At 41.0% G+C, this 10000-nt stretch overlaps 1 protein-coding gene across 2 annotated transcripts; it reads left to right on the top strand.

Annotated features, from left to right (window-relative positions):
- Window positions 1–1729: 1729 nt before the first annotated feature.
- On the top strand, window positions 1730–9025 carry LOC124388503 (voltage-dependent anion-selective channel protein 2-like). 2 transcript variants are annotated; one of them, XM_046853196.1, is made up of 9 exons: window positions 1730–1859; window positions 4634–4704; window positions 6499–6548; window positions 6891–7043; window positions 7197–7249; window positions 7400–7627; window positions 8155–8305; window positions 8409–8466; window positions 8580–9025. In XM_046853196.1, exons 2-9 carry the CDS (start codon window positions 4638–4640, stop codon window positions 8669–8671), a joined length of 852 nt encoding a protein of 283 aa, XP_046709152.1. In that variant the 5' UTR covers window positions 1730–1859; window positions 4634–4637; the 3' UTR covers window positions 8672–9025. The 2 variants fall into 2 exon arrangements, with proteins under 2 accessions (XP_046709152.1, XP_046709153.1); XM_046853197.1 differs by lacking the exon at window positions 1730–1859 and adding an exon at window positions 2089–2106.
- Window positions 9026–10000: the final 975 nt, after the last annotated feature.

The following is a 10000-nucleotide window of genomic DNA, read 5'->3' as shown; positions in this document are numbered from 1 at the left end:
TAAAAAAAGAGAATTAGTGACACAGGGAGGAGAAAATGCCAAGTCATGAACAAGCCCCCACCCCCACCACAAACAACAACCTAAATCTTATAATAGCTTTATTTATTTTTTTATTTATTTCATTATTTAAAAATGACCTGTTTTCTTCTTCTTCTTTTTTTTTTTTTTTGTCATGTCCAAACATTTTATTATGAACAAAAAATCTCCCAAAAAAGAAATCCTATATGATGGAAAAACAAACACAATAGAAATATATATATATATTTTTGTCAAATGAATGAATGCAACATACACACACCAAAAATGCTTTTGTGTATTTCTTATTATTATTATTATTATTATTATTATTATTATTATTATTATTATTATTATTATTATTAAACAAACAAAAAAAGTGGTGACCAAACATATGGAAAAAAAGAAAGTATTGTATTTGATTTTTTATTTAATTTATTTTTTCTTACTTTTTTCTTTTTTTTCATGAATCTTGGATGGAAAAAAAAGAATGTGTCAAAAAAGCAGGTAATGTTTTGTGTTTAAATGATGAAATGATGAAATGATGAAATGCAGATGCCAAGTTTGTGTTTATTTGTTTTTAATGTGGTTTGAGTTGTGCTCATGATCCTGACACTTTATAGAGTTTACTAACATTTATTAAAAACGTTTACGTCGCTCGCTGTACATTGCTAACGTCGTGCCATCGTACATCTACCATGATGAACCCTGAGCATCGCTGCTTCAGCACCTTGTGTTCAGTAGAACGCTACTTCTCCAGCATGATGTGTGATGTGAGGAAATCTACAACATGGGTTTAATTCTCGAGTTGAATGTGATGTGTGTGTGTGTGTGTGTGTATGTGTGTGTGTGTGTGTGTGGTAATTAACTATACATATATAAAGCCTGATCTTTCTGTTCTGCATGGAGCTGAGTTTTCTACGCCTGTAAATATGTACGTAAAGTTGGGTAGTAATAAAGGAGTCGCCATTGTAAAAACGTGTTCCTTGATTTACTCTGTTAATCCACATTTAGTCTTCAATTTCTGTTATAATTCTCTCCACTCTTCTGGGAAGATGTTCCACTGGATTTTCTGGAGATTTCAGGAAATGTATTCAGTTATAAGGCTGTTAGTAAAGTCAGAACTGATGTAGGTGAGAAGGTGAGGAGGTCTGGGGTGCAGTCAGCGTTCACATTCATACCAAAAGGTGTTCAATAGGGTTGAAGCTCTATAGCAGGAAATCTTTCACTCCAACCCGTGGAAAGCAGATCTTCATGAGAGCAGGTGCACTTTGTGCACAGGGGGATTGTCGTGCTGAAACAGGTTTGTTTCAGTTGTAGATGCTCTGGATTAGTGATCAGGAGGTTGGGGGTTCGAGCCCCAGCATCACGAAGCTGCCACTTTTGTGCCCTTGAGCAAGATCCTTAACCCTCTCTGCTTCTCCTAACAAGCTAAGATACACCTAGAAATAATTTCTCTGTGCTGTAGTGTACATATGACAAGTAAAAGCTTATTTAGTTTTATTTATTTGGGATAAACATATAGAGACAAACTTATACATTTTAAATGTACATTTTTTACATTTCTGTAGATAACCTTGAAGATAAACAGTCTAAATATCACAGGTGAACTTAAACTTGAACCTCCTACAGGTCACCAGGGGTTCGTTTCCACATCTGTCAAACTGCGAGCATAAACCAAGCTCCAGATGTTCACCGCATCATGACCCTGTTTGGCCTCCATATCAGTAGGTGTTGAGTTTGTGAACTCTTTGGCTCTCCACATTGCTGCTCCTTTTCTCTCCTTCGTGTCTCCTTCTCTCTCATTTCCTGCAGCTTCAAAGAAAAAACACCTGCAAGACCTGGTAAACTTTTTACTGCTCCTCAAACCTCTTTATCTTTAAAGCGTTTCTACTTATTTACATCAAATCTACAGAGCTCATTAACCCTGTACTGTTAGCAGGAAGCTGCTAGCCACCTAGCTGAGCTGGAATTATTATTATTATTATTATTATAATAAAGAGTTAACGATTATTTTAGTAAAAAACAAAACAAAAACAACAATAATCCTGTATATCTATGTATTATTTACAGTCTGAATTCAGGATTCAGGTACTGCTAACTCCATTCTCATGCTAGCTCCAGGAATTAGCTTCCTTTCAGCTTAGGGGTTTACATCATCGCTGTGTGTCTCACTGTACAGTTCATTTCTGTAAAACTGATAAACATTAATAAGACTGATCATTGATATGATTTCTGAGCCACATAGAATTTTATTAGGTGCATAATTGGTGCTAAAGGTTGGATTTGTGTGCATCTGTCTGTCTGTCTGTCTACCTGTCTGTGTGTGTGTCTGTCTGCCTGTCTGTCTGCCTGTCTGTGCCTGTCTGTGCCTGTCTGTTTGCCTGTCGGTCTGCCTGCCTGCCTGCCTGCCTGCCTGCCTGCCTGTGTCTGTCTGTCTGTGTCTGTCTGTCTGTCTGTCTGCCCGCCTGCCTGCCCGCCTGCCTGCCCGCCTGCCTGCCTGCCTGCCTGCCTGCCTGCCTGCCTGCCTGCCTGCCTGCCTGTCTGTCTGTCTGTCTGTCTGTCTGCCCGCATGTCTGCCTGCCTGCCTGTCTGCCTGCCTGCCTGTCTGCCTGTCTGTGTCTGCCTGTCTGTGTCTGTCTGTCTGTGTCTGTATGTCTGCCTGCCTGTCTGTGTCTGTCTGTCTGTCTGTCTGTCTGTGTCTGTATGTCTGCCTGCCTGTCTGTGTCTGTCTGTCTGTGTCTGTCTGTCTGTGTCTGTATGTCTGCCTGCCTGTCTGTGTCTGTCTGTCTGTGTCTGTCTGTCTGTGTCCGTATGTCTGCCTGCCTGTCTGTCTTTCTGTCTGTCTGTTATATAACTATATAATAACAGTAGCAGTCTGTTACGCAATACAATGGAATTCTTACTCTGTGAATCCTCCAGTCAGCGTGTTACATAAATGATGGGCATAAACAAAACACAAGGACAAGAATGAAGAATGTACAATATAATAATAACACAGATGCAAGAAACAGAAGTGAGTGTGTGAAGTGAAACAGAAGAAATCAGTAGATAGGCAGGTGTTCTGCAGAGGTAGACTGGGTTGATGATGTTATTCCTATTGTAAAGGTGTGTGTGTGTGTGTGTGTGTGTGTGTGTGTGTATATTAATATATATAATTAATATAAAAACCTCACTGTTTAACAAGCAGAGCGTTTTTTTATTTACTTTAATTTGCACCCTTTCCAGTACTCACGCTAAAACTCACCCACAGTCTTGTGTTTCTGGACACCTCACCTTTCTTCTGTCTATTATTATTTTTTATAAAATTATCCCTGTGCCACGAATATAACAAACCCACCTGAAGGACTGTTGCCCCACTGCTCTCAACTCACTGGTCATGAAAGTTTTCACATTAACACCTGTACCCCTGTAGAGAGGGTGAGCAGCTCCAAAGACCTTGGAGTATACATCTCTGAGAACCTGTGTTGGTCTGCACACACACAATCTCAGGTGAAGAAAGCCAGACAGAGACTGTATCATCTTCAGAAGGTGAGGAAATTCAGGGTTTCACCAGTGGTCCTGAAAAGGTTTTATACTGGGGCTGTAGAAAGCATTCTTCTTAGCAGAGAGCATCTTAGGGATGTTCTACCTTCTCTGTAGGAAATACACAACAGTCGATGCAGAAACCGAGCTGTTAAAGTCATTAAGGAACCAAACCACCCCAGTCACAGTCTGTTTACTCTGCTGACATCCACCAAGAGCTTCTGCTGCCTGATGGCCAAATCTGAGAGGTTTAGCAGAAGCTTCTTCACACAAGTCATCAGACTTCTCAGTGTGAGCATGTGCATCTAAAAATCCTATAAATCCTCATTCTGCATCTACACACTGCACCGTACACTGCCATAATCATTACTACAGTGTCTGGTCTGTTTTACCTCATCACCTGCTCAACCTTCTGCTCCTTTTACATGTCTATATATATATTTATTTATTTGCTCTATTTTTTATAGAACACCTTATTGTTTATATTTTCTCATATCTTCTCGTGCTCTTTTCTTTCTCCTCTTATTAATATTTTATACTTATTAGCACATTTTCATTAATTTTAGTTTTTTTGTAAAAATCTCAGTAGTATTTAATATTAAGTGTTTATTATTTTTATCCAGTATCTGTTTTATAAACTCTTTTAATTAGTTATTGGCAGGTATCTGATCACTATCAGTCGACCTCTTCTCTGTAGTCAGTGTTGATAATTGCATTGTGTGTGTGTGTGTGTGTGTGTGTGTGTGTGTGTGTGTGTGTGTGTGTGTGAGGGAGAGAAAGATGGGGTTAGTAGACACCACTCAGGGTCTGAGGTTAGTTCATCTGCAGTGAACAACATGAGTTAATCTCATATTGTGTGAATCTCTTCTCTGTGCTCCACTGAGTGAAGTTTCAGACGCAGGAGAAAATAAAACCCACAGGTTTCAGTAATAACACAATAAACAGAAGGCAGGATGTGGATTCAGTTATTCTGAGCTTTATGTATATAATTATTATTATTTTTAGATGTCACACAGCACTAATTGATGGCTTGAGAGCTCTGAGAGAGTGTGTGTGTGTGTGTGTGTGTGTGTGTGTGTGTGTGTGTGTGTAGGAACATGGCCACCCCTCCAGCTTACGCTGATCTTGGCAAAGCGGCGAAGGATGTATTTAATAAGGGATACGGTGAGACACACACACACACACACACACACACACACACACACACACACAGTGTTTCTCCTTTATTTATATAGATTTGTGTGTGGAACAGAGGTAAAGTCTGAGTTTCCTCAGGAACGTATAAATTGGCAGACTGCATGTTTGTTTAATTTCTCGCACTTTGAGCATTTTTTATTTTATTTTTAAATATGAAAACTTACACAACAACATCAGGAGTATAAAGAAAGAAACTGTTAGCGCAGTGTCACTGTCACTTCTTACTCAGTACTGAAAATACGATTAAAAATGCTAAAGAATCCATAACATTAGCATTCACCGATAACCAGGCAGAGACTAGCGGCTTACGCTAACACTACGGATTTAAGATTCAAGACTTTTTATTTGTCACAAACATCATTATATGCAGGATAGAACTTGCAGTGAAATGAAAAGTTGAAAAAATGAAACATCTTGAAAGTGTAGTGCTAACGTTAGCGGCCCGCACCTTCCTGGTTAGTGGTTAACGCTAGCGCTATAGATTCTTTAGCGTTTTATATCCGTCTTCAAGAAATCCTGAGAATTCCACATGTTGAAGGAGTGAATGAATGAAGGATGGAAGGAATGAACACATTTGTCTTTGAAATAAGGACAGTTAAGTAGATCAGATCTTAGAAAAAATTTCATATTTATATATAAAACACACACACACACACACACACACACACACACACACACACACACACACACTGTATTACCCAAATGGGGTCTAAAAAAAGTAAACAATTTAATTACATTTTCCCATTTATTTCATTTGTGCAAATTTAATTGATTTCTCAGTTCAATCAACATCAAAACATTTATTTATTTATTCTATTTAATTTTTTATAAAATATTATTTTAGCTATTATTTAACCAAGCAGGCATTTTATTAAAAACCATTTAAAAAATATAATACCGTATTTTTCAGACTATAAGCTGCGGCTTAAACAACGAATCGGCTTATTTATGAATTTTTCCTGGGTTTTTCCCGGTTTCACAAACTTCAAGCCAAAAAACTGAACCCCATAACATTAGACCAATGAAATTTCCGAACGGAAACGAAAAAAACGCACCTCACCTGTGTTCTGAGCGGCACGGCATCGGGAGAAAAAACGTTTTTCTCAAACGCACAACGATGCCAAAAGATAAACTCTTTGATTTCAATTTTCTCAACAAAAAGCAGTTCAGTAGAGAAGATCTGATTCTCTGCAATTCAGTATGGTGCAGAAAATTCACTTTTACTTCTTCACTTCAGACACACAGCAAATCATCAGTTTATTAAGTCTGAGTTTTTACACACGTCTCTTTCACACACACGCCTTTGCAGTGAAAAAAATAAAAATAAAACCAGACGTTTTTTTCCTGTTGTGTCTGCAGTAAGACGCAGCTCTGCCTCTGCCATGTTAATCTGTGATCTATGTGTCTCTCAGGACACGCCTCCGTCTCCGTAGTGTTGTGATACGTCACGTTCACGTAGCAGCAGCTGTGCTGAGAGAACGCGCTCGAGAAACGAGGAGAAATCAATCTACATAGAAAATATTGATCACTTTCTAAATAATAAAAGTATTGTGTATTTACTTATAATTATATTTAAATTAATCATTTTATGGCCGACACAAATATTAAAAACACTTTTTAAACAAATCACATTCGTTTACTTTTATATAATATATAATTATATAAATTCTATAATATATTATATATAAATGAATAATATATAAATAATGTATGAATGTATGAATTTTAATATTTATATATTTATATGTTGTGTTGTACCAGGGTTTGGGTTGGTGAAGCTCGATCTGAAAACCAAGTCAACCAATGGAGTGGTACGTACTCCCACTCTCCTCCAGATATCAGTTATTGAGTGTGTGTTGTGCAGTGAAAAATACTTTTAAAATAAGTGTTCATGCTATTAGAGTGTTTAAGACTAAATCAGTAATAGCAGGTGAGTCCAGAATACGTCTTTTACTCCTATAGATTATTATGGGGACGCTATAAAACTCTGCACGTGTACAGACTTTAATATTAACGTGTTTGGTTTTATCACGTTAATCCACGTTAAGACTTTTACAATGTCCTCAACTGTGTCGCACCAAATACTGAATTAATTTAGACTTCTGAAAACCTCTGGACACTTCTGTATCTGTGAGTGTGATTTGTGTGTCCAGGAGTTTAAGACGTGCGGCTCGTCCAACATCGACACGGGAAAAGTGAGCGCTAATCTGGAGACCAAGTACAAATGGGATGAGTACGGAGTGACCTTCACTGAGAAATGGAGCACAGACAACACACTCGGGACTGAGATCAGTGTGGAGGACCAGGTACACACACACACACACACACACACACACACACACACACACACACACACACACACACACACACAGAGATCATAATAATGATAATACAGAGAGTTCAGTAGTGGTGTGTGTGTGTGTGTGTGTGTGTGCGTGTGTGTGCGTGTGTGTCTGTAGATCACTAAAGGACTGAAGGTGAAGTTTGACACGTCGTTCTCTCCGAACACAGGGTGAGTCTCTGCACGTTCTCCTGGTTCTCTCGTCTGTATATCAGTTTCTTCTGTCATTAATATGTACAGGATGTAAATATTCCAAGTGTGTGTTTATTAGATCACATTTGCATATGCAGTGTGTAAGCCCCGCCCCCTCGCTCTGTGCAGGAAGAAGAGTGGGAGAGTGCAGACGGCGTATAAGTGCGAGTACGTGAACGTGGGCTGTGACGTGGATTTTGATTTCTCCGGCCCGCTGGTTCACGCCGCCGCCGTTCTGGGCTACGACTCGTGGCTCGCCGGCTTCCAGACCAGCTTCGACCCGGCCAAGTCCAAAACCACCCGCAACAACATCGCCATCGGGTACCGGGCTCGAGACTTCCAACTGCTCACACACGTGTGAGTGTGTTTACGACCTACACCACGCCTCCTCACACTCCACTCTTCCTCACACCACTTTACTCTTCTCCTCCTCCTCACACTCCTCTTCTCCTCACAATCCTCTCCTCACACTCCTCTCCTCCTCACCCCACTTCTCCTCCTCACCCCACTTCTCCTCCTCACACTCTCTCCTCCTCACCCCACTTCTCCTCCTCACACCTCCTCCTCCTCACCCCACTTCTCCTCCTCACCCCACTTCTCCTCCTCACCTCCTCTCCTCCTCACCCCACTTCTCCTCCTCACACTCCTCTCCTCCTCACCCCACTTCTCCTCCTCACACTCCTCTCCTCCTCACCCCACTTCTCCTCCTCACACTCCTCTAGCTATCTACAGTCTGTACTCTGTGTTTACCTGCATGTTTGTGTCTATTATGAGTGTAGTACATCTGTGTCTCACACACACACACACACACACACACACACACACACACACACACACGTGCAGTTGCAGTTGGATGATGATTGTGTGTGTGTGTGCGTGTGCAGGAATGATGGATCTGAGTTTGGAGGTTCTGTGTATCAGAAGTTAAATGATAATCTGGAGACGGCAGTGAATTTGTCCTGGACGGTCGGCAACAACAACACACGCTTCGGTATCGCTGCTAAATACACACTCGACTCCAACTCCTCTGTAAACGTGAGTCTCTCTCTCTTTTCACACACACACACACACAACTCCTTCATAAATGTCACACACATCACATGTAATAACACATGGTGTGTAATGGTTTTCTCCCCAGGTTAAGGTGAATAACTCCAGTCTGGTTGGAGTGGGTTACACACAGACCCTCAGACCAGGTAGGTGTGTGTGTGTGTGTGTGTTCTCCCACTTTTATTCTACTACAGCTAATCAGATTAGGAGCACTGTATGAGCTGTGTGTGTGTGTGTGTGTGTGTGTGTGTGTGTGTAGGGGTGAAGTTGATCCTCTCTGCACTGATCGATGGCAAAAACATCAACGCTGGAGGTCATAAACTCGGCCTGGGGTTTGAACTGGAGGCTTAAACATCCTCCCAGTGTGTGGGACACACACACACACACCTGTTACATATGCTTCATCATTCCTCTGGATCTCAGCACTTTAGTTAGCACTCTATATTTATTTGTCACACACACACACATTTTTTTTCATTTATATATGTTCCTGAATATTTATGATCTGCTCAGTGTGTTGAAGGTGAATTAGTGTTAAGAGTGATTACAGAATGTAACCCTAATGAGACAAACACGCTGCTGCCCGTCACTAGGGGGCGCTGATGAGCTGCATTAGAACACCTCTAGTATGGAGAATTGGATGAGCACTCTGCTCACGAGCTGTAGAGCTCCTGTAGAAACCTCATTAAAGCTGGTATTCTGCTACTTCCTGTGTATGTTGGTTTAATCACATGGACACGTGTGTGATGTAAAGATGTTTATTGTAGTTCCATATAACACACAACATCTTCATATGCACCTTCATACATCACTCAGACTCTGACCTACAACATCAAGGTCATGTGAGACACTGGGAATAAGAGGCACGGTGGTGATCACTGAAACATTTCAGGATGGAGGTAACATCTGCACTTAACATGGCTCAGGAGATCTCACAGCAGTGTGGAGCACAGGGCATGCTCACGTTACACACACACACACACACACACACACACACACACACACACACACACAGTAAAGCACCAGGAGAACACTGGGTGTCGGTGTGGATGAAGTTAATCTCAGTCCTGAATAAACCACAGCTCCAAATGTACAAGTTAATCAAATGAGTCTGATGGAGTAAAGACCTCCAGATCACATGTTGGGGGTGTGGCAGTGTGTGTAAGTGTGTTCTCCTGCTAGTGACCTGGTGTCAAATGTGTGGGTTAGATCAGTTTGTGTGTGTGTTGGATCAGGTGTGTATTTCTTAGAACAGGTGTGTGTGTGAGAGAGCAGGCCGTTAGTGTGTATGTTTTAGATTGTGTGTATGTGTGTGTGTGTGTGTGTGTGTGAGATCAGGCCGTTAGTGTATGTATTAGATCAGGTGTGTGTGTGTGTGTGTGTGTGTGTGTGTGAGATCAGGCCGTTAGTGTGTATGTATTAGATCAGGTGTGTGTGTGTGTGTGTGTGTGTGTGTGTGTGTGAGAGATCAGGCCGTTAGTGTGTATGTATTAGATCAGGTGTGTGTGTGTGTGTGTGTGTGTGTGTGTGTGAGAGATCAGGCCGTTAGTGTATGTATTAGATCAGGTGTGTGTGTGTGTGTGTGTGTGTGTGTGTGTGTGTGTGTGTGAGAGATCAGGCCGTTAGCGTGTATGTATTAGATCAGGTGTGTGTGTGTGTGTGTGTGTGTGTGTGTGTGTG

Source organism: Silurus meridionalis, chromosome 7 (assembly GCF_014805685.1).
Source record: "Silurus meridionalis isolate SWU-2019-XX chromosome 7, ASM1480568v1, whole genome shotgun sequence".
Classification (NCBI taxonomy): domain Eukaryota; kingdom Metazoa; phylum Chordata; class Actinopteri; order Siluriformes; family Siluridae; genus Silurus; species Silurus meridionalis.
The sequence above is the reverse complement of the archived record's forward strand: the minus strand, read 5'-3'. Positions and strand labels throughout refer to the sequence as shown.

Excerpts from the sequence above, each read along its gene's own strand:
- LOC124388503 (XM_046853196.1), top strand. The coding sequence starts at position 4,638 with ATGGCCACCCCTCCAGCTTACGCTGATCTTGGCAAAGCGGCGAAGGAT. Across the intron at positions 6,549-6,890 it reads CCAAGTCAACCAATGGAGTG|GAGTTTAAGACGTGCGGCTC; the intron begins GTACGTACTCCC and ends TTGTGTGTCCAG. Across the intron at positions 7,250-7,399 it reads TCGTTCTCTCCGAACACAGG|GAAGAAGAGTGGGAGAGTGC; the intron begins GTGAGTCTCTGC and ends CGCTCTGTGCAG.